The sequence below is a fragment of the Chelonoidis abingdonii genome, chromosome 8, assembly GCF_003597395.2.
Source record: "Chelonoidis abingdonii isolate Lonesome George chromosome 8, CheloAbing_2.0, whole genome shotgun sequence".
Lineage (NCBI taxonomy): Eukaryota > Metazoa > Chordata > Testudines > Testudinidae > Chelonoidis > Chelonoidis abingdonii.
In genome coordinates this window covers 102812886-102837041 of record NC_133776.1, presented here as the reverse complement: position 1 = coordinate 102837041, position 24156 = coordinate 102812886, and the positions used below count along the sequence as shown (strand labels likewise).

General features: G+C 43.2%; 1 protein-coding gene across 8 annotated transcripts in view; it reads right to left on the bottom strand.

Annotated features, from left to right (window-relative positions):
• Positions 1-3832: 3832 nt before the first annotated feature.
• The window catches only part of MBNL3 (muscleblind like splicing regulator 3), a 116172-nt gene continuing 95848 nt past the window's right edge, over positions 3833-24156 (bottom strand). For 2 of the 8 annotated variants that reach the window (XM_032776427.2, XM_075068901.1), the window contains 6 exons: positions 23865-24101; positions 18174-18324; positions 15548-15583; positions 12356-12450; positions 10744-10817; positions 3833-7334 (listed from right to left, as the gene is read on the bottom strand). In XM_032776427.2, the coding sequence (XP_032632318.1) occupies positions 10761-10817; positions 12356-12450; positions 15548-15583; positions 18174-18324; positions 23865-24101 (576 nt within the window). In that variant the 3' untranslated portion in view covers positions 3833-7334; positions 10744-10760. The remainder of the gene's footprint in view (positions 7335-10743; positions 10818-12355; positions 12451-15547; positions 15584-18173; positions 18325-23864; positions 24102-24156) is intronic. The other 6 variants (XM_032776430.2, XM_075068899.1, XM_032776429.2 and 3 more) reach the window with 5 other exon arrangements.

Here is a 24156-nt window from a genome sequence, read left to right as displayed (position 1 = left end):
TGGGAGGTCTGGAGCACAGGAGAGGCAGGAGTGGGCCCTATTAGAAATATCTGCTAGCCAATCAGATTTCTGTTCCTTACTGGTGAAAGTAAAAACACCTTCCAACCCAGCCTTCTCCCCATCCGCAGCCTTTTATGCTCGGCAGCGCTGCATGAACACTGGGGTTTTACGTGCTGAGTTGCCGACTAGCTGTGATGCTGTTCTGCAAGCAGTGGCTAAAGCAGATCGCAAGAGGCAAGGGGGCTCACCAGCTCTAGGGGCTGTCGACACTGGTTTCGATGGTCATATCACTGTCCCATTTGCTGGTGACAGGATTCAGCCAGAGGACGAGCAGGGGGAGAAGACGAGCTCATTTCCCCCAGCAGGCCTGGAGAGACAAGTAAAATGATGGGTGCACCTGCCGTGCACAGGGCCCGGCATGTACCTGGGATTCCCCTCCCCCGCTTCTAGACAGCCCTTCATTTACACTCTACCAGCATGGAGAAAGCGCACTAATGCTTGGGTGGATTCCTCCCCAGAACGGCTGGATGCAGCTGACAAATTTGAGGCCATTTGAAGAGACTACAAGAGAGATCTGAGTGTTATTTACCCACCTTTCCTTGCAGAAGGGAAAGTGAGATGATGCAGGTAGGGCGTGTCCCATTCTCTCCCTATCCCTGGAGGGGGGTGGAACCTGTCTGGGGATGGGGAATCTGCTCACTCAAGGAGGAGAGGGCGCTGAGGAAGGAGCAGAGGGGAAGCTGAGTTCTCTGCTCCCTCCTCTACTTTAACCCATGCAACAGGCTAATGCCACTGCGGTGATCTGCATTCGCATTCCAACATCCCAGCCCACCAGGCCATAATGGAACATCCACCACCAAGAAATCCAGTCAGCATGACAGAACATTGCCATGGATCAACGGCTCTCGCTCTAACAAAACGCCAAGGCAGTTTAGCAGCAGCAGACAAGTACCCCAAGACAATCAAACAACCCAAGTTCCACCACTTGCTTAGAATCATAGAATCCCAGGGTTGGAAGAGATCTCAGGAGGTCATCTAGTCCAACCTCCTGCTCAAAGCAGGACCAATCCTCAACTTTATTGCTCCCTTAAAACTTGGTAAGCTCTTGAAATGTATCTCCCAGCTTCCACATTCCATGCGGATAAAATCCCTGATGAATGGCTATGGTTCAATTTCCCATTGACATTTGCGACACTTGTTGGAACGATATGAATCTATCATAGATAGAAACAGTATTGGCTAGAAAGAAGATTAGGGGCTAGCAGAAACGCATGTGACATTCAGGTCTTAACATGATTCCCAGTGAGCACAACTTCTTATAAAAACCATGATCTAGAATGTGTTTTAAAATGTAGGCTGCTATAAAAGCAATTAAAATCTTTGCTAATGATCTTACTAATTAATTAAGTACTGTTTCCCATTTTCGGTGCTGCAGGTTGAAGCTGACCTGTTATCAGTCTGCTGTATAGTAAGCTATGGCAAACTACAAAGCTTTTACAACAGCAAAGCAACATCATGCTTTCAGATAAGTTTTATAGCAAAAAACTCCTCCTTTTCAAAGCCTTAGTAATACCTATCTCTTTTACAAACTTTTCTTGTATTATTACAGACTTTTTATATTCAAAATAAGTTCCAAGGATTTCTTTCGTGGACTATGTACATAAGTGCAAAAAAGGTGTGTCTCACACATTCGTACACTAACTGAATCAGTTTAACTGCAGCATATTTGTATCTTCAACACTGTTACGGGGTCATTCCACAATATTTTTCTTATGTACAGGTTTTGCTAATATAAATTACTATTAAAATATTCATACGTTTAATTATTTAGCCCTGATTTCAACATAATCGTGTGAGTATTCAATTTCAGGAAAAAAAATAATTGCAGTCAGACTACAGTACTTACACTGGTTAATTATGAATTCACACAATGATGATCAACATGAAATAAAGACCAGTTAATGTATTGTAAATGCTGGGTGTTACATTTTAAACCCTAAAATACTGTGGAATAACCCTAGCCACACAACAATTTCTACAAGCTATAAAACCTGACTCTAAATCCATGTGTTGTAAACTTCTTGACTGAAAATGTGACCTAAAGACACAAATTCAGCTTTCACATGGGACTTTGGGATTTTAAAAATATTCAATCATCTCTTTATCTGACAGTATCGAACTGTACCTTTAACAAGCTCATACTGTTACACATCACTTTTAATTTACATGTGAAAATTTCACAAATAATGTATACAAAGGTAGCCATGTTGTAGTTTTGTTGCCATAGCAACAACAACTTAATATAATTAGTTAACAATGAATCTATCATTGTAGGAGTTACATACAAAGTTAATTTTGTTCTTAAACTGTAAACTATACAAACTAGTTATGGACTATATTCTATACCTTATCATGCCTCAGTATTGGTTTAGAATATAACTAAATGGGTTGAATACATGTATTAAAAATCTTAAACTTTCTCTAATTCTCCTTCAAAATTAAATTCATTCGTTACTAAAGATATCAAAAAGCAATAATGAAAACCTTAAAAACTAACAGTAAAGAAATGAAAATATGTGACATGAATTAATGTGTTGATGCCTAGTAATGTGTTGTAGCTATATTTACATTTTGATTAGGCTATCAACTAATTTTTTTTTAAAGTTATTACAGTCATTAACATACAGTATATATTCTAAGGCCTTCAACAGGCACATGGTAAAATCAGGTCAATATCACACTAAATCCATTCAACAGGAATGGGAAATTAGATTTTCCTCATAAATTTCACCTTTTTCAATTTTCATGTATGTGAAATGTACAAGGGATAAAAAATGAGGACTCCAGTTTCTCAATCATTCTGTGTACTCGCATGTTCTAGAGCCTATACTACTGCATTAGGAAGGAATATGTAAACTTGTGAACACATTTGATCAGATACATGCATCTCATTATCTAGCCAAATGTATCTACAACAGTCACATATTCATATATGTCGTTGTGTTTATGGTTTGTGCAGCTAGAGTATAACAAAGTCATTCTCACTGGACTCTAACCTGTGTTTTGCAGCTGACTGTATGTTGAGAGAACACCTCGCAGGAATGGAGACTGTTCCAGAAGCCACCCAGGGAGCGCAAAGGTTTTGTTTTGCAGAGTGCAGCCAGCCAGCACCGTCCATTTGAGACCACTCTGAGTGCAGTATGAGACGACACTCACGGCAGAGAGAAAAGTGCTTCAGAGTGCTCAGGAATGGAACAAAGCGGATGTGGCCAGAGAGGTAACGATTTCTCTAACATGGTGATGCAAAAATACAAAGACAAAAATCATCCACTCGAAATTTTAAAATAAAAAACATGGTTGATTGCAAAATCAGATTCCAATCACTAAAAACACTGAAGTTAACAAAAATAATTTTAATAGTTTTATGAATCTACTCTTATTGTCTGCTTATGATACAGTTAAGTAGCAGTATTTTTTTTATTGAAACTACTAACAACCTTTTTATGAAAATGATCATTCTCAGCTTTCATTTTCCCTCTGCATGACCCGTTTTATCCAAGTTTCAGCATTTCTTGCATATTGTTTGCATAAGGCTGAGAGAAATGGACAAAGAGAAATAACTTTGGATAAATAAAAAATATAGGTTCATGGAAAGTGGGAAGCTTATAAAAATGTCACTAAAATTATATTGATTTAAACAAACGTACATACATCTCTTGTCAAATAAAGGATGAAATCCATGCTTTTATGACATTTGTTTAGAGTCACGAACTAGCGCGGTGACTTTGTAATAGAATGCATCTATTTAGGAAATTTATAGTCTGGCGACTGGTTTTCTTTTTTGAACAAAGAAAATTAGAGCAAATCATTGCACAACTAGTTTAAATAGTGCTACCTCAAAACGGCACTTTTGCCGAGATTGTTTTGAATTTGGTGAAGTTTTAGTGCTTCAAGCTTTTCTTTCCTTAAACTCACTTAAAAGTGAACTCTACATCTGCCAGCAATATAAAAACTGTTGTGGCACCTAATATATCTACCCTGAACATCCCTCATTGGACCTTTTTACTAAAAAATAATCCTTAATTTTTTTTTCAGTGCTTTAAATGTGACATGAAAACAGCTGTATTCTAGGTTTACATTCTATGCACATCTATGCCAGATGTTTAAGTAGTTAAATAAAATAGGAGGTTACATCAAAGTGTCAAGATATACAAAAATCCATTTAGCACTGAAAACGTTCCAACCTCCTTTAACTCATAAAGCCATACAAGCTTGAACGCATCCTTTCTGGCTTACGAAGATCAGGTCTATTCTTTGTTGAGGCACTGGCACAGGTTGTGCAAAACCCATTTTGATACACAAATAATTGCAAACAGGAAGTACTCAAATCCACTTTTTCCACTAACAATGTTATGATTTTGGGAAACAGAAACTCGGTGGTTAAAAGAACAGGTATACCATAGCCAATATATAACAGAGTTGCTAGTTTCAGGCAACACTGTATGTTTTGAATGCTGACAGCCGGGGAGTGTGTAAGGACACAAGTAAAGGTTAATATGTGAGGCTGGCTAATAGATTACCATAGTCTGTTCCTTAGGGCCTGATCCAAAGCCCACTGAAGTCAACAGGAAGATTCCCTTTGGTTCAGGCACTATGTGAACTGACTATGGACTCTCCATGAGTTCTTATTTCTGAAGGAATCAAAGCTAGATCATAAAGTGACACTCCAGTTGTGTCTAGCAGGCACCCGTAACTTGGACCTGTTATTAGTAATGTTAGCAAACATCTGTAAGTGCTCAGGTGAAAAGGCCAGGTGACGGGACAAGGACATTTACTACACAATGTGAGGAATCAAAAAGGAAGGAGATAAAAATGCATGTGTCAGAAATCAGACTACAAGGCGACCACTCAGCCAGTGGGAATTCAGGGCGGCACTTGTAGCTGGGGTTGTAAGGGCCTGATCCTCAGAGATGCCGAGGGCTTTCAACTCCACTGACCTCACTAGGCACTGAGCGCTCAGTGCCCTTCCAGAAGGCGCTCCGCACATCAGAGGCCCAGGCCCTTAAACCACCACAGAACATGCGGCCTAGACTGCCCACATTTTCCTAGCACAAAATGGAGGGCATCGCGCCTTCCCTCGGGAGGGGCAGGGGAGGTGGGGCAGGCGAAGGCTCTGGCCTCTAATGTTAGAGTTAAAAAGTGAACCTATTAATCTTATCTCGAACGTGAGGTTGTTACAGCCATAATATCACTGTCCCTCTGCTTTCCTCAGCAATTACCAGACTCCATTATGTTTATAAGCAGCTTGACCTTTGGACATACAGGGTTAGCCTCTCAGGAACTGGGTTCGTGCCTTTTACAGCAGAGGGGTAGGGATATTCTGGTGCTGCTTCAGCTGCAGGTCTCCTGCCAATACAGGAAAAACTAGCCACTGATAGATGGAAAAGGCCAGGCAGGTTGTTTGGAGCACCCTCCCTTACCCCCCCGCCAGTGCAGGACAGTTTATAGGGGACAGGTCCTCATCTCAATTCACAGTGCCAAACTACGACACTTGGGAGGCTATTCCACGTGCTAACTGATCTTGCTTGCCGGTGTTTCTTCCTGATATTTTGTCCAAAGTCTCCTAATGCCCCCTTGCAAGTCCTTGAACAATTACTTGCTGTTGACACCCTTCAGTTATTCAGAGACTTACAGGCCAAGTAAATCTCTGGCATAACCCCACTAATGTCAGTGCACTTATGCTGGGGCTGAACATGGCAGTAGTATCCCTGCTTTAGCCAAGATAAGATGTGTTTTCTGGTCAATGTATTCAGCAGCTTGACAGAATGGCACTGTGTGAGTGCAGGGCCTGGAGGGGGTGGTCATCCTTCAGTTTACTCATTGCTACTGAGCAAACAAAAGATGCCAAAATGCATCCGCTGATCCAAGGGTTAAATCTCTGACTCCGACCTAGGCCTGATAAACTCAAGAGTCCTCATCTTTGTTTTAAAGAGCCAAAGCTCTTGGGATATGTCTCTGACTTGAAGGTGAAGTAAATGACTGGGGCAGGCTGATGAATGGCAGGGAATGCCCCCACCAAATTTCCCAATGAATTCTGCTGCATACTTACTGGAGATAACTGGGTGGCACCATCTTCCCGAGGGGGGGGGGGGTTATTTTCATAATTTTTAATCAAAATTACCCATTCCAGGTCTACATTTCTGGGTTTCAAGGGGACTACAGCTATGTTTCCTTGGGGGGAGGTGGAGGGCATGGGGGAAAATTCCTTTACCCCTCTGAATCTGTCTCATCACTTACTCATCTGTTTGTGGGAGGGTTTTTTTTAACGGCACCATTTAAATAGCAAGAAAAACCGTGTGCCATTTGGAGCTAAGAACGGCACTCCAATGGACAGCAAAACTGGAGTAATTCCTTGTTTTCTGATGCTTTCTGAATAAATCTCCCCCTTCAACTGATATCTAACTTTTTACTGAGTATGTTTTTTGTTTATTATGTAGCAAAGTTTCTCTTTTCAGGAAGTCAGACTCAACTCACTTTGTAAAACCCATGAACTAGGCTCACATGCCAGCTGTCCCTTCATAACATTTGTAAGACAAAATCTGAGACTCTACTTGAAGGCAAATTCTAGATCTTAAAAGGAGCCATTTAAAACAAGCAATGTAAGCCGATGAAAACAACCAAACTATAGAAAAGGACAGAACATTCTTGTGTCGTGTTTTTCAAGCACATAATTCCTGTTTCCCACTGTAACATTTTTTAGTTAAAAAAAAAACAAAAAAAAAAAACAAACCCAAAACAAAAATACCCCCAAACCCAGAAAACTACAGTATATGAAAACTTAAGACATAACAATAATGAAAAAAATGGTATTGAGTATACTTGATAATGATGTACACTTTAAAAGAAATCCATTGACTATGATGTAAACAAAACGGTAAGATAACACTTTAAAAACAAGACAAACATTTATCCATCGATAGTATACAGTAAACCAACAGTCCTCTGTGCAGATGCACTTATGATGGTAGTCATAAAATGATTAAGTGTGTTAAAGTAATGTGTTATAAAAGTCTATTATAATTGTCTACTTGTATATCTCATATAACAGAGCGCTGTTTGTTAATTGTTTCTATAGTGCTTTTTTTTTTTTTTTTTTTTTGACATTCCCATTGATCAGTTTTTGGTTAACATATAGGCTGCAACAGGCTTACTGTAGAGGTGGTTGAGGAAGAAATGAGGGAGGAGGGAATATATACAGAAAGGCCATGTGCAGCTTCCCACCAAGAAGTCTTGGAACTCCGTAATTTTACTCTTCAGAATTTCAACATAGTCTGCTGGAGTGGGGGAAAAAATAAACAGTGAGAAATAGGAAATCAAAAATCACGCTCATCTTTTCTTCACATTTTCTCACCCTTACTGCAGCACACAAGGACTTTCTGTCTGCATGCTGGAGAGATGCAATGTTTTACTCACTTAATTTTCTGATTTAGGGTGAAATTGCTAACACCACACTTGGTAGCCTCCTTAATCTGTACTTAGAGCTTTCCATCTTAAGAGCACATCACAAAGGCTGACCCTAATCTACAGAATACCCCCATGAAATGGGAAGGCAGGGGAGTATTAGTCTGATTTCAGAGACAAAGAGGTGGGAGCAGAGAGCATAACAGCCTGGCTTGCAGAAGTGCTGAGCTCTTGTACTTCTCATCGGCTTTAATGGGAATGGGAGAGGCTCAGCACCTCTGGAAATCAGGCTACAAGTGACATTGAAGGAGTCAGGGTCAGAGACAAGAACAGAACCCAGGAGCCCTGCACTCGGACCATACCTGATCTCCTTATGTGCTTCTGGAATTCCCATCCTTAAAGCCGGGGGCATAACAGCTAAGGTTACAGCTGGGTTGCCAGCTTTGACAATGTCTTTGCCTCTGGCTGGGGAAGCCTCTGAGGGTACCTCAGGTGTCTGGAGAACTGAGCTACCTTCAAATCCACTGCTATGTTGTTTACCCTCCTTCCATGGCGATGTCACCCCAGACAGGGTCCAGCTCTGGAGAATCACTTTGCAGCTTGGAAAATGCTGATTTAGACCCTGACCCAGCAAAGCAATCAAGCATGTGCCTCACTTCAAGTGCTTACATTTATGCACTTGCTTAAGGGCTTTGTTGGCTCGGGGCCTGTCTCCCTACTCCCGGGGTGACATCCCAGAAACAGAAAGGAGAGTTCATGGGGCAGTCCTTTATTCTGGGGACACGCTTGAGGAAACAACCCTTGTTCACCGACTTCCAGGGGCAGGCTGCAAAGCCCATTTGCTTTCCCTAGCTGCAGGGGGACTGCAAGGACAACACATAAATGCTTTGCTGAATAGGGATGGAATAACCATGTGCATAAGTGATTTCCAGGAGCGAGGCCTGTATCTGGCATGCAAGTGTGGTTAGGTGTCTAACTCTTTGTCCACAAAGGCTTTCGACATGAGAAACTTCATAGAGTTTCAGAGGCTGCTTTTGAAATAAGGAACCTAAATGTTTCAAGTAGGAGACTTCCCATGTCCTGGGAATGTCACAGACTCGGTCACTGTTTGAACAGCAAGTACCTGGGCCCCCAATCATGAAAAACTTGAATCATACGGTTTTCCCTCATCTCTTAGGAAATGCTTCTCGATTACTGATGGCATAAGTCTAAGAACTCCAAAAAATGAATCAAAAGGGAAAAAAAAAGTACACTGAAATAAAGGCTCAAAAGTATTGCAAAGAGATCAAGAATGAGGTCAGGTTTTCTCTTCCAAGCCAATAAACTGCTAGTGGGCGGAACACACTACTTCGCATGTGTTAGAGAAATGATTTAACACGTAAGGTGTCAAGTCAGTCTGGTGTTTCTGAAAAGCGATGCACAACATAAAGCAGAAAATTGTCACTAACAAGACTATCTCGGCATTCAGGCAGATGCTGGCAGGGACTGCAGACATGATTAACACTCTCGCCTCATACAGTATAGTTTACTTAACTTGGAAGAAATCAGGGGCAGAACCAGCCTGATCAGTTCATGTCAATTATTTCAGATTTAACTACACAACTGCCTTCCAAACCCATTTTCAGAGCTTAAATGCAAGTCGTTCCCTTTCATTTTTGTCCTGGGGAAAAGCCGGCCCACATATTTATGCAAATAAAATGGCTTCCATCATCACATTCAGTGAACACCCCTTTCTTTCCTTTAGTCTCTCAGTGGTAAAAACACAGTGAAATCCCTATTTAAATAATAGCCTACCCATGCAAATAACAAGACATTGAAAGTAACACTGATCCCACTGTGAATTTATCTCAGACAAATCCAAATACCACCACAAAGGCAACATTCTCTACTATTCTCACGCAGAGAGCAGCATCAGACTATGAACGCACCAGGCTTTGCAAGGTTGTGGAAGACGGATATTGTTTGCAGCCTTTGAGCCAATCATCATAGCGAATAAGAATCTCTGAAGGAAGAACACTAGGTGCCAGGTTCTCAGCTGATATTACTCCATATAACAATGAAACTGCTGAAGCTATGCCGATTGACATCAGCTATCTCAGGGGTGGGCAAACTACGGCTCACAGGCCGCATCCAGCCCGTCAGGGCTTTGGATCTGGCCCACAGGATTGCCCCCCGTGGTGCCATGGACACTGCACTGCTCTCAGAAGTGGCAGGCTCCACGTCCCTGGGCAGGGGGGAGGAAGAGGGATCCGTGCATTGCCCTTGCCTCCAGGCACCACCCTCAACAGCTCCTATTGGCCGGGAACAGGGAACCGCAGCCAATGGGAGCTTCAGAGGAGGTATCTGGAGGTGCGCCAAGAGCAGCGCACATGGAGCCCTCCGCCCCTCCCTCCCCCAGGGGCCGCAGCGCTTCTCGGAGTGGCGTGGGGCTGGGGACAGGGCACGCATGCAGGGAGCCTGGCCCTGGTGCATGCCACTGCCACCCCAGAGCTGCTTTAGGTAAGCGGCGACAGGCCAGAGCCTGAACCTCTCTTGCACCCCTCCTGCCTCCACCTTCCACCCCTCCTGAACCTCAATCCCCTGCCTACACCCCTTACCTCCCTGCCCCCCAATTCCCTGCCCTAAGCCCCCTGCTTGCACCTTGTACTCCTCCTACACCCCAACCCCCTCCCTGAGCCCCCTCATACACCCCACACCCCTCCTGCACCCCAACCCCCTCCCTGAGCCCCCTCGTACACCCCGCACCCCTGTGCACTCCAACCCCTGCCCTGAGTCCCTTCCTGCACACCACACCCCCTCCTGCACCCCAGCCCCCGGCCCTCCATACAATTTCCCCACCCAGATGTCACTCTCAGCCCAAAGAGTTTGCCCACTCCTGACCTATCTGGTCCTAATTACTCAAGTTGAGTAAATCTGCTACTAAGTGCAAAATACAGCTTACACTTTTTAACTGACTCTCGCTATCAGAATATTATTTATCCTCAGCAGCACATGCTCCATAAGAATAAAAGTTACACTGCGAAATTTGCCAAGTAGTTTGGAACTGTCCAGTATATGAAACGGTCACATTAGGAGGGGTTCGGTACATTTTAAAGCAGACATTTTAGACTGTACAAAAATGTTGTTTATCATAAGCCCTGGACTCAGGTGTGGAATTTCTGTTGACTGCAAGTTCTGCATGCAGAGAACTGAAGCAGTAAGGTTAAGTGGCACTTTTAGAGGATTCAATACCCTTATATAAAAAAACCCAACTGTAAATATTAACAGTTAAAAGAAACTTACTGTTCTATCGGTAACTTCTACATCTGTGAAACAAACATGCTGCTACTCAGTTCATCTACTGATAACTGGGATATCTATAGTAAAAAAAAGATGTCACATTAATACATTTTCTTGAGATCATTCTATCCATTCATTCTTCAGTGCTTGTTTAAGACTAATCAATACATATAACCACTATTCAAGCAGTATTTTATAGAACATGAATTGATCCCAGCATTTATCTATTTTACCAGGCATAAATAACTCCATAGTTATGTCATTATTAATGCCCAGTGGAATACATGCTGATTGAACTTGGAAGTCCAACTCCATAGACTGTAAGACAGCACAATGCCCTGTAAACTGCAGTTTGGAAGGTTTAGGTATCACTTATTAAGAGCACACAAAGCCATGTACGAACGCTGCGTAGGAATTAGTGTTTTCTTCTTGTGGCTGTATAATTATCATTAGAACTAAAACTAGGAAAAACCAGAGAAATAAAATAGTTATAGCTAGTGTAGATAGGCAAGCATTTGCAACAGGCCAATTCTGAGCTCAGTCCTTATTCAGGCGAAACTCCCATTAAGTCCACAAAGCTTTGTGTCTGAGTGAGCCTGCTGAAGACCTACAGGATTTGCCCTCTGTAATTATCACGGTATCATAGCAGTAGCAGTGCCTGCAGAATAAGGTGATACCTGCTTTTTCTTTGAGGTGGCTCTGAACTGGAGCATGGTGATGAACTAAATAAAACTGCAAGCATTATAACTGAAAGAAACCTACTGTTCCAAACTCTACCCTGGCCTAATCGGGAGATGTTGTGGTTTATTGAATGTAAAGAAGCTTTCCTAAGATTTTGCGTATACAGTTCAGGACTGGTGCAGAAGCAGTCATCTCAGTTTAATACCTTCAGAGCAATGTTTTGCAGATAATGACGGCTAGGCAAACATGCATGAAATCCTTTAGATTAATGGCACTGGCAAACCACTACATACTATACATACAATGCAAATACTGTAGGGGTGGGTGACTTGCTTCTGCTTTAATACACTTGAACCTTCACCCAGATTGTTATTTTAGAACCTAAACTTGTTTTTTTTCACTTCCACTCCTGAGCCAGCACAGGGCAGCCAGAAAACCACAGGAGAGCCTGGTCAGTGTGGTATTTCTGGTAAGGACAGGAAGCAGGAGTGCTATCAATCTAATGAGAAAGCCTCTTTTCTTTGTGAGTTTTACAGCCCAGTTTTGCACAACTCCCGAGGTCTGTAGAATGTGGAGACGCTTCAGAGAAGCTTCCAGGCTTATGGATACTTCTCCAACTGACATTTGAACTCTGGCCCTTCCAAGGCTCACCCATCCCTGGGCTATCACCACAGTTACTTCAGAGCCACCCAGTCCAATGAGCCAGTGCCCCCTCACCAATCCCAAAAGTATATATGCTGCCTTTCGAAGGGCCCGATCCTGTGCAGGGCAGAGTGCCTTGTCGGCGGGTCCGAACGCCCTCAGCCCCTCAAGGACACAAAGAGACTTAGAAGGGCTCAGTACCTCACAGACAGTGCTCGGCACCTCCTAGGATCGGGCCCTCAGAGTCATCTACTTCTGAATATGTGAAAGAAAGCTATTTAAAGGGCCAAACCTGATTGGCTGTAGCTGTTGCAGCGAAGGGGACGCTGGTGGCAGGTGTTGTTGCTGCAGACACAGTGGTGGGCGTAGCACCGTGCATCATGGGCACTTTCAGTAGGGAACCATGGAAGCGACATACGGGAGGGTGGAGCATTTATGTAACCATGGCAACATGTGGTGGATTTGGGGGCATGGCAGGTATCACAGCAACAAGCCATGTGACATCATCATGAAGGATACACCGGGGCGCAGCATGCAATCACAGTGCAAAGCAAGACAGCGTTGGAAAAAAAATAAAAAAGAGAAAAGGGGAAAAGCCAATTACAATTATAATTAAGGAAAAAACTAAAACATTCTCTACACTTAGTACATTTATAAGCAAAACAATGATGTATTAGACTCCAAGGACCAAATTTCCAAAGGAGGATGGGATGGGGTGTGCTAGCAAAACACTCATGTCACTGCGTGCATGTGGGTGGTTAGGCACGCAGCGAATACAAGTTCCTTTTGTGGGTGCATTTTGGCGAGTGCACCCGTCCCAGCCGGCTTTGAAAGTTTGCCCCCAATTATGAATTAAAAGTACATGGTGCACTTCATAGCAAATTTTCCAACAAGACCTTGTCATCATGGCACATATTACAGCTATGATCCCACTGGGTAACATGGCTAGCAGCTGCAACATCCTTTTAAAGGTGTTCCCTCCCCTCTCTACAACAGGGCCCTCCCCGGGTACAGAACAGAGCTGATGGCTCTGCGAATGAGGGACTGGCCACCTGGCACTGTACGTACATGTTCACCGTGTTTTCTTTCTATACAGGTCTAAAGGACTGGAAAAATTCCCTCTTGGGCTGAGGAGGGAAAAAATAATTCCAAATATTTACAATCCACCTCAACAGAAAGAGCCCCCGAAATGAGAAATTGACAGTAATTCTATAGACAATCATGACCCACAGTAGAGATCTGTAATCTTTCTGTCAGACTCAGAAAGCTTTGCTTTTACATCACACAGCAGTTCGAGGAAGCACTGCCAACACATGCAGATCGCATTCCAATGGACAGCACTTTAGAGAGGAAGGGAGACGCCTGCTTCCTGAGGAACTGGTGGGGACTTTACGAGCTATGACTGCTCTTGCAACCCTGGCTTCTCATGCCAGAGCCCCATTAGCATCAGCGAGAGTTAGACAAGCAGCTGATGGAGGAGAGACCCGTTGGCTTGGGGATATTCAGGTGAGTTTAGTATACATTTAAATCAGCAAAGGGGATTCCCGTTAAGAGCTTGCCGGCAGGCACTGATAATGGTGTGCACCAGTCGGTCCTGATCCCAGTCTCTCTGCTGTGGATTGCTAGCTGCCAGCAGCTCTGCTTACACAGATACAGACTATGGTTGTGTATGTGATTTTCTGTTAGACGCTAACAGTGTCAAAGGCTCCCTGCACAGCCCGGGGGGAGATGCTGGAAGGGCTTTAGATCAGTCCTCTGCCCTAGCTGCAGTTATATAAACAGTCTTGGGGTCTAATGGTGCGGGTTAGGGATTGGGGTGGGTGCTCCACCCAGTGACTGGGGGGATGGGGAACGAGGAGGGCCTTTCACCTGGCGACGGGGGGACGGGGATCAGGGAGGGCCTGCACCCAGTGACTGGGGGGGCGGGGTGGGTGGGACCCAGGGAGGGTCCTGCACCGGTGACTGGTGGTGGATGGGGCAGGGCCTGTACCCGGCATTGGGGTGGGGAAAGGACCCCGCACCCAGCGACTGGAAGTGTGCGTTAGGGCATGGGGAGGGCACACTCCAAAGCTGGACCTTTGATCACGCCCTGTAGCCTGCTGACTGGAAGAGCTGTGAACCAAGGAACACACACTCTTTTAGGGCAACGTCCCATATGTTTTCTTCCCCAGCTGTCTGACAGGAACCCCATTAGCAGGCTCCCAACTTCATTCCCCAGAGCAAGGGTGAGTTACAGGGCCTGATACTGCTCTCAGGACAGCCTGAGTGGGCGGTAAGTGCATTGAAGTCAGTCACTTCTGAGAGAGAGGAGAATTGGGCCCAGCGCCCAGGAGATGGGCATTCCACCAGGCCTTTGTGCTTGGAAGCTGTCCAGCCGGGTGTGAGTCTGCGTTCTCCCTGCACCGCTCTCGCCTCAGCCTGGAACAGTACATGAAGCAACAGAGCCCATCACATCCATGGGATCTGGTTGCCCAACTCTTCTGGAAGCTAGTCAATCCTAGAACCAGCACCTGGCTCCACAGTCTGGCAACCTGCAGGTGTAGAGAGCTCTAAAGTCATGGCCATCACAGAGTGTTATGGCTGACTGGGTAGGAAAGCTTAACTCATTTCTGCTAACAGGCTTTCAGATCCCTCCCGCCCCTGCCCGACCTGTTTTAGTATGGCTCCACCCCTCCCCAATGGTATGGTCTGAGAGCACTGGACTGTTTCTAGTCTAGCTCCATCCCAGAGTGAAGTTCGAAAGTCCATCCTTAACCTACCTGCTACATCCAGCTACTGCAGATGGGAGGGTGAGTGAGGAGACTCCTCTTACGGTTTGCACAACAACTTCTGATTCTTACTATGAACTGGGCACAATTCCACTGGGTATATGGGTCACCACATTCTGAACCTGAACAACTGAGTTCCAGCACTGACAGCAGCTCCTCCTTAGCATTTCCTTCTTGGGTGGGGTTCAGTCACGAGTTTGGGGGTCTGCACAGCACACAGGCCATTTCCTCAGCAGCATATTTAAGAGGCAGATCTCCACTGGTGGAAACCAGCACAGCTCTGCTGACTTACAGAGTCATGCAAATTTACGGCAGCTGAGGGGCTGGGCCTAAGTGCATCTCTGATTAGAATAATAATATTTTTTCAAAAAATCAGTGATCGTAAGATTAAACATTCTCAGAGGCGTGACTCAAATCCAACCTAGAATGTGCTGGATGCCCAATAGTCAAACCACAAAAATCGTCCCATGGCCATTCCCTTTCACTGCATGGCCAAATTCAGGCCACAAAGATACTTGTGCGTAAAGCAGATCCTTTTGTTAGTCACATGAATTACCGCGTTGCACAGAAATTAAAGGGATACAACCATCTGAGCCATCAAGACGACTGGATAGATCAATCACACCACTCAGCCACCCACGTTCTCACGGACGCACAGTAACTCGCTGTCTCTTTCAGGTTAGGGAAAGTTGAGAAGTTTGTGTAGAGAAACCTACCAACGCTTGCAGTGGGTGTCATGCACAGTACTGACCCTGCACACCATGCAGTGAAGCGTGGAAAGATGAACAAAAGGGATATTTCATTAGTGAAGCGTTAGTGTTAGAAATAACTTTAACTCAAAGCAGGTGTTCTCTTTGCAGCATTCAGTATTAAAGCACATGCAAAAACAGATTCTGCATATTGATACACAGATATTTTAAACTCAGTTTTAAGATCACAGAAAACCAAAATCATTCTTGGATTCTTGGGCAGACAATGTATTTCCCCTCCCCCTCTCAGAATTAGGTGATGAGTTGCACCATAAGAGTTGGGGACAGTCTGGATTATTTACTATCAAGCATGTCAGTTTCTTTGGGGGGAGGGGAGAATGGATATTTTAGCACAACACATCACTTTGCAAATATACAAAATGATCATATTAGAGGCAATAGCGTTTCACCTGCAAGAATTGCACCTTCTGAAGATGGGCAAGCCAGCAGGACAGGCAAAGAGGTTACTCTGCAAGCAGGTGGTGTTGGTTTAAAGTCTCTGTTAAGCTGAAAGAGCCAGTTTGTCTGGTCTTGACACAGCTCTAACAGTGGTGCTATGTCAAACCTATGCAGTGGCTTCCCTCGTGCAGCCCCCCAAATGATCAACTGTGCACTTGACCACTGTGTAACTGACACAGGAAAAACTAATCAAAGCAAACATTTCGCCCAGCCTCATGCTGGCACAGTCTGTCTGGCTGTCATCCTCCAACCCAGAGACTGGTTGTGTCTGAATGAAGCTGACTGTATTAAAGGAGAGGCCAAATTGCTGGGTTGCAGTGATGATGTATGTTCATGTGATGGGGTGAGAGGCTGCAGCCCTATGGAAAAACAACATATAGTGCAGAAGTGTGGGGTGGGAATATTTTGATGGCTAAGGTGGACTCTTCAGTTTTCTGGAGCATCAAAGAAATCTGCATTTAATGGATTTGCTTTAAAAAACACACTTGTTGTCTGGTTGATGATTTGGTCTGGTCAGACCAATGCTAAAGTCCCCAGATACTAGCAGGTGCCAGGAAATAGCCCTACTGTGCATCCAGTGCATGCGTGACTCCATTGTCATTGATGGGAGTTGAGCCTGCATGGGTGAAAGGCATGATATGGCCATAAGAGTTTGCAGCAAAAGCTGTTATTGTCCTAACGCCACTAATACGCCTCGCTATGTAGATTGTGGTCACCGTGTCTCAGGAAGCTGAGATATGAAGCCGGGCTGAGTGATGTGGTCTGTTAAGAAATTCTCAGTGCTGTCTGATAAGAGGCACTTCAGGGACCAGACAAACCATATACCCCAGCGGAAGGGATATATCCTTTGGCTTCTAAAGGAGTTGCTGTGAGGTCAGCCCGACACTGCAAATAGTACTTTGCAGAGTACGATTAGTGCTGCTTTCCACTTCGTCTCTGTCTGTCAACATGAATAGCTACTAAACTGGAAGAACAAGTCTTATCCATTCCTGAAATCTGATTATTTTTATTTAACGTGTGAATATTCCATCTTCTCTTTGCCAAAAGTTGTCAGCCTCCTTCCTTTATTAGCCAAAATCTAGAACATGCATGAAAAAGGGTTTAGGTTTCAGGAATCCAGGTTTGATCGTCTAGCTTGACAGCAGAAACTTCCTGTGGAAGGCAGATCTGATCTCCTATTGCTCTCCTAAACTGGGCTGTCTGGCTCTGAGTTTTACCACCAACTTCATCTGGGACGGGCACAGGCCCACCATGGATTAATTTCAAAGGTGCTGTCAGAGGGGTGCTTTTGTGTATTTCTGTAAATATCATTGGGCAGGTGAATGAGGCATTCGGTGTTTAAAAAAAAAAACTAGCTGCAAATTCTATGATGCTTTGGCAAGGAAAATAATATTAAAATCGAGAATGTTCCCAAATCAGCCGTGAACAACAACTTAACTGGCTACTCTTATACCCCCCCACCCCAGTCAATGTCTTTATTTATATACGATTAACTGAACTGCATCTTTTTGTTTTACCTGGAGACTTTAAAGGCAGAATAAAAGCTTGAGAGTTAAACTGCTTTTAAAAAGCTTAGGCCAAAAAATTGGCAAGAGGGAAACATATGCCTTCAAGAAAGGATTTATGTAATTTACATGTATTAAAATAAGCCATTTCCTCTTTAAACATTGGGGCAGCTAGAAGTTTAGAGTCACTGAGCTGTAATCACAAACATTGGGTGGATTAGACAAATACCTGCAGTTTTAAAAGGGACATGATATTTTTCTAGAGAGGGATACAAAATACGTTAAAGTGACCTGATAGTGCTACCCAAGAGTCCAGGAAGCAATTTGGGATTCACTAACTGAACAATAAAGAAGAGCAACAAGAAGTTTGAATTAGAGAGACATGTGGCCATTCTTCCTCGTTTGATTACAAAAAGAACGACCAAGAAGGTACCTTTAAAAGTATGAAGCCCTGAATTGTAGGAGGTGAAAGAAAAAGTCAAACAACATTAACATTCTGTGGCTTTTGTAAAAGAAACACCACACACTTCTGTTTTGTATACATTCTGTAATCCACTCATTAAGTCAAGCTTTAGGAGAACATTTCTTGTATCAGAAAAAACAATGGAAAAAGTGACAAGAGAACTTACCTGTAGGGATAAATGTAGGCTGTTGCAACTGCATGTTAGCTAGAGCCTGTTGGTAGTGGAAAACGCTTGGGTTAAAGACTGTGGTGGCACCATTGTTTTTTTCAAGTGCTGGCCTCTTTGGTAAAGGTTGAAGTGCACCAGGCGGCAGGGCCTGTGGATGAGGGATTTGTTAAAGATAAGTGGCAAAAAAGGGAAAACAAAATTAGACAAAGCATGCAATAAATATTACGGAGCCTGGCCTGCAAATCTCCTGCAACTGTATCAACTTAGCAAGACAAGAAACAGAAGAGCAGCTAGTCACGGTAAAGTAGTAGGTAAAGTCACAAGTTTACTAGGTAAGCAGTTAGTAAAGACAGTAAAGACAAGAAGAAAGGGTCCAAAAATAAGAGCTCTAGGAATGCTAAGGAAGCTTTTCAACTGGATTGATTTATGCACACAGAAAAAAGAAGGAAGTCATTTGGGCAGGACACAACAAAAAGCAGTTGCAGGCAACAAGTATTTTAAAACTATCAACTAAGAGAAACATAGCAGACAGCAATTTAAAATGAGAAGATTGGCATAAGCAACAATGCAACAGAAAAAATGAGATGCTTGCCTCTGCTAATGTTGTTTAAGTATCTGCCTATGTGTTTGAGCATATTTACATGTATATTATATATGTATTAGGGTGGCAAAGTGGTAGTAGCTGCCAGTTATATGCCTGGGTTTCTACTCGTTACTAGAGATGATGAACAATACTTAATATTGGGCCTGATTCTCCTTTCACTTACAACAGCTGTACACCTCTACCAGTGACCTTGACTTCAGCAGAGTTACTCCTGATTTACAGTAGTGTAACTGACACCGGAATCAGCCCTTCATGTTTTTATGTTCTTTAGAATATAGATATTTATTGCTGTCAGTTTATATGGAACATGTCAAGTGACAAGGCTGGAGTTTGTCTTCCTAAGCAGCAAATCATCTCCTTTTGTTCGATCACATTACAGCACCTCCACTCAGTCAAACCTGTTTCATGATCAGACTTGGGAGAAAGCTTTAACCTAGCTCAGGAGCTTTTCTTGGTAAGCTACTCATCCTTCATAAAGTGTGTCTCAACAACACAGTTGTAAGCTAAGTTCTTAGGAAACAAGGAACATTGCTAACAATTTACAGCTTTTCATTGTAGCAAGAGAGAGAATTTCATCCCCCCCCCCCCCCCCATGTTGTGATAGGAAAGGCTGCCTTTCAGTTACCCCTACAAGCCTTCTGCATGTAAGTTCCCCTTGACTTCATTGAGAACTCAGGCAAGTGGAAGCCGTATAGGATCAGGTAGTTTCTGCCTGGCTGATGGAACGTAGCAAAGTGATGGCTGGCAAATAGGATTCTGTTTCGATCACTTCTATTTCCTCAAATGAATGCAAATCAAGGTTCCGAAGCACAAAGAGCTTTAGCTACCAAAGGGTTAAGGTGACACCAGAAGAGACAGGAGGAAAGCAGCTGATAAATGGCACGAACAACGGAAATATACAGTAGACTCTATCCACTAAAACTTCCAACAGTTTGTCGCTGTACAGAAACAGGTTTCACTTAAGTTTTAAACAGCTACAGGAGACTGTGCATCTGAGGAATGTCAAACCAGTTACCTTCAGATAAAACATGACTTCCTTATGCCCGTGTTTCCAGGGGTATTTTTGTTATGGTTTTTGTTTTAGTGCAATCAATTTACCAGAAGCAATTCTACTTGCAAAAACTGCTCTCAGATAAGCACACCACTCCCACTGAAGACTGCGTGCATCCGAGGGCAGAATTTGGACAAGTATCTCTCTAGACTTAGCTGGTCAGTTTTAGAGACAGCAAGTGTTCTGGAAGCTGGTGCCCTAACAAGATTTCCCAGGTAGCTATTGTGTGTGTTATTCAATGTTCTGACAGGGAATTCTATTGCCCATTTCAACAAAAATATGAAGTCTTAAAGGGTCCTTGTCCTAAAAATTACACCTCTGTTGTAAAACATTCACCCAATAGAGGGTTTAAACAAATGAGTTAATCTCCCAACCTCTAGATTAACTGCTCAACCACCGACCAGAACCAACTCCCATGGAAATCTGTGGGAGCCTTCCCAGGGATGTCAATGGGCTTTGGAGCAGGTACTAGATCTGGGCCCTGTCTTCTTCAGTGTGTCCTTTTAAGGATTATAATTACTAGCAAAAAATAGCAGTGGCCGGTGAGTTTCCCGTTTCCTTCAGCGGTAAACATTTCCACTCCTCCCCCAAAAGTGGTTTCTTTTCCTAGGTTGTCATGGCCACTCCCTGCTGAGCTTTGGGGAAGAAGTGAGTAAAACAGTATCTCAAAGAGGGTGGATGGAAATCACAAGTTTTTGGAAAATCTCAACAGGACTGAATAGATTAAAAAAAAATCACTAGAAAAATTAACATCCTGTCGTAAGCCCACGTACAGCAAAAAAACCCTCAGCCTGAAACAACTGGCAATGCTTAAATAAAGCCCTCACTGTTGGTGTTTCTAATGATAAGGCTGCTGGACACATGACAAGAGTGGCTTGAATGGTGTCTCCATATCTAGGCTTGGAAGGATTGGATTTTTAATCGGTAATTGTTGGTAAGTGGTGATTTCACCATAAACACACACACACACACGGATGAAAACTATTTCCATTGAGAACAACTGAAATTTGCATTTGAGCAAAAGTAGGAAAAATGCTGCTTGAGAACATATGAGGGTTTGATTTAAGGCTATTTACTTGTAATTATGACATGTGATGTTAGCAATTTGTGTTCTAGCAGTTTTAAAACGATAACTTTTTTGAATTTCAGTGTCCACTATCATTAAATAATTATTGTCTGATCTTCCTATTGTCTGAAACTGCCCTCCATCATTTCCTGCAACTGAAAATTTAAATAAAAATTTTAAAAAAAGCTTAAGGCCTATAATTTTGTGTAACTGTCCAAATTTAAATCGATAAATGTTGAAAAAAATGCTTAAAAATAACATTAGTATTATCCCACAAAATGACAGAATTCTGCTGAGCCTATCTATACTGTACTCCCAAGGTTCTCTGACACATTCAATGCCTTTCAGAACTGAGGGGTGAAAGACATCCTACTATGCCCCGTGTTTCACAATGCCACAGATGCTGGTGTTTGAAAACAGGCTGATTAAAAACAGTGTGATAATTAAATGGCTCCAGAAAAGCATCTGGGTTTCCTGAAGAAAAGTCCGGATCATGAATCGTTTCCAAAAGCCCACATTGAAAAATGCCCCGTTTTGGCACGGACTGTCAGGTCTGAAAGAATGTTGTAACATTTCAGCTCAGGATGGGCAGTCTCCTCATGGCGCAACACAAAGTAACCAATGAACAGATATTCATGCAGTCTAAGATGGTCACATGCAAAGCAAGAAGGTGAAAGGTCCAAGTACCAGGTCAAAGGTTGCCTCGAGGGGTCGCTTCAGTGATCTGACAGCTGGCTGAGTCTTAATTAGCAGGCAGCGAGCACATGATGGCAATGGGCCAAAGGGGGGTTCAAGCACAACAACAAAAAACAGCAAGCAAAGGTGCGTCAAAAGGAGAGCAACGTTGTGGATAGGTGAAGAGAAAAAAAATGAATGCATTATACAATATATTAAAAAAAGACTGGTCATGCACAACATGGGGAGTTCGCTACAGTTAATCGGACTATTAATCAGCTTTTTCCTCTTGGCAATCTTTAAGAAAAAAGCAATCCCCTCACAGATCACAGAAAGCATCTGACCTAAACTAATTTCACTGCAGTTCACGACATATCAGCCTATAGTTACTTGAGAATTAGCTGGTGGAGCTGGTTTTTTTTAACCATGTTTTTCATGCGTTACTCAATGATATGGGTCGGCATGCCAGACACAGAGCTTGGATCTGCAGCGACACAGCACACGTGAGGCAGTGGGGACTGCTCGTGGCAATGAAGTCGTGTCTGCTCAGGAAGGGTGCTCTGGCACACGCTCAAGTGCTTTTCTGAATTGGGGCCCAACGGCCTGATCCGAATCCCACTGACTTCAGGGAGTTGGATCAGGCCTCAAGTGAGTAAAGTTACTTGTGCAATAAGAGCCTGCAGGATGGGCCCTTCAGATGATCTTCCTGAGCTCTTAAGAGACAAATGGATCCACAACCTACTTGACAGGGGCTTGTTCAGATGCTTTGCATCATATGTGATTCTTGAGGAAAGCTCAGAAGCCATTCTTTTCTTTTTTAAATTACTATCCTCACCAGATACACAAAATGCATCAAACCTCCAAAAGTGAATGAATAATGGAAACCGTTTTGGTAGTGAGTGTGTTGAAACAAGCGATCAATAAATATTTTAAAGGTACTAGTTAATGGCATACAAACAGTGTTAATTACTTTTATGACAGGAGCCAGCAGCATGAATAAAACATGCATTGGCTTTAATTTAGTGTAAGTGTAACTAATAAAAGTGTAAGTGTAACTAATAAAAAGTAAAGCTTCATTTTGTAAAAAAAAAAAGCACGAGTTTACATTTCCCTGTCAAAAGATCTGAGTGAAGTAGAGCTGTTCTTTCAACAACAAAAATAATAATGAAGAATTGCTACTCCCTTCCCTTTTTACAAATAAACTGTGTGGGGCAGATAAATACTGTAATAGAAATTAGTTCCTCATATACATCTTTCCATGGATTCTACTGGAGGACAGCTGTTTTATTTATATAATCCAGGGCACAAACGTAATATTGCTTAGTGCCTGAAGGATACTTGCTTCCAGTTTTTGCATTATGTTTCCTCATGAATGGAAAGTACCCTCTCTTGCTCCACAAAAGGCAATTAGTCTTAATTCACTAGCATTTCTAAATCAGCAAAAGTAGTAAGAATCCTTTTTCAATATTAATTATCCGTACAAGAATGTACAATAGCAATGACTCCTCCTTCAGACACACCACCTCACCTCTGCAACTGGGCTTTGCTACCTTTCGAAATGTACTTATGGTACCACATCCTCAGCTGTGTAAATGGATGCAGTGCCACTGAAGGGAACAGAGCTGCGGCCATTTACCCCCAGCCCACGGGTACTAAAGCTCCCTTGGCTTGTTTTTAGATCTTTATTGAACGCTATGCCGCTTTGGGATGCAAAGACTCCAATTAAAACACACTCACGGCTTGATTCTGCCTGGTGCTGAGCACCTCCTTCTAGCTACAGAGCATCTTCAATCTCCCTTTGACTTGAGGGAATCATCGCCTCACAAGACCGAACCTTAGCAACAGCACAATGCTGCTTAATTTTCTAAAATAAGCAGGTGAACTTCTGGCTCCACCGAAGTCAACAGTTTTGCCATTGACTTGAATGGGGCATGTATATTACCCATTCAGTTTGTAATCAAATTTGCCTTGCATGCTATTCAGACTAAAATGGTAGCCAAGGCACGCACAGGGAAAAGTTTGTGTTCATTGTTAGGGACATTGCATTAATATTTGACGCATTTCACTCCATAATGTCACGTCGGAAGACCATGTGCTTTCCCATCACGTCCCCAAACAATGAGATACGATGCATCATGCTACACTGATCACATGAAGGGATGGAGAGATGGACACACTCTCAGCTCAACACTTAGACAGTTCCAAATACTTGGCATCACTTTTCTACTTCCTGCATATATAAAATCATTTCATACTGGCTCTATGGTTTGCTACGGCAGGTCAGGCCCTTACCATTGCAGTTGCAGCTGTCTGGTTCACCTGGTGTTGAGCTGCCTTGATTTTGGCTTGCAGGTGTGCAGGGGGATGAAAGTACTTGCATTTCTCCCTAGAGCATCGGCCTTTGATGTAATCCATGCAAACTGTAACAGTGTTTTCATTTGTGTCTATCATCGCAATATCTATGGGGTGAGCGTAACGGCAATCATTCTCACCACGAGTGCAATTTCCACGCTGAAATTCTCGGCAAACCTGAAAAGAAAGTCACATAGTTGAGCACGGCACTGAGTTAGCCTTCTCTCAGCAT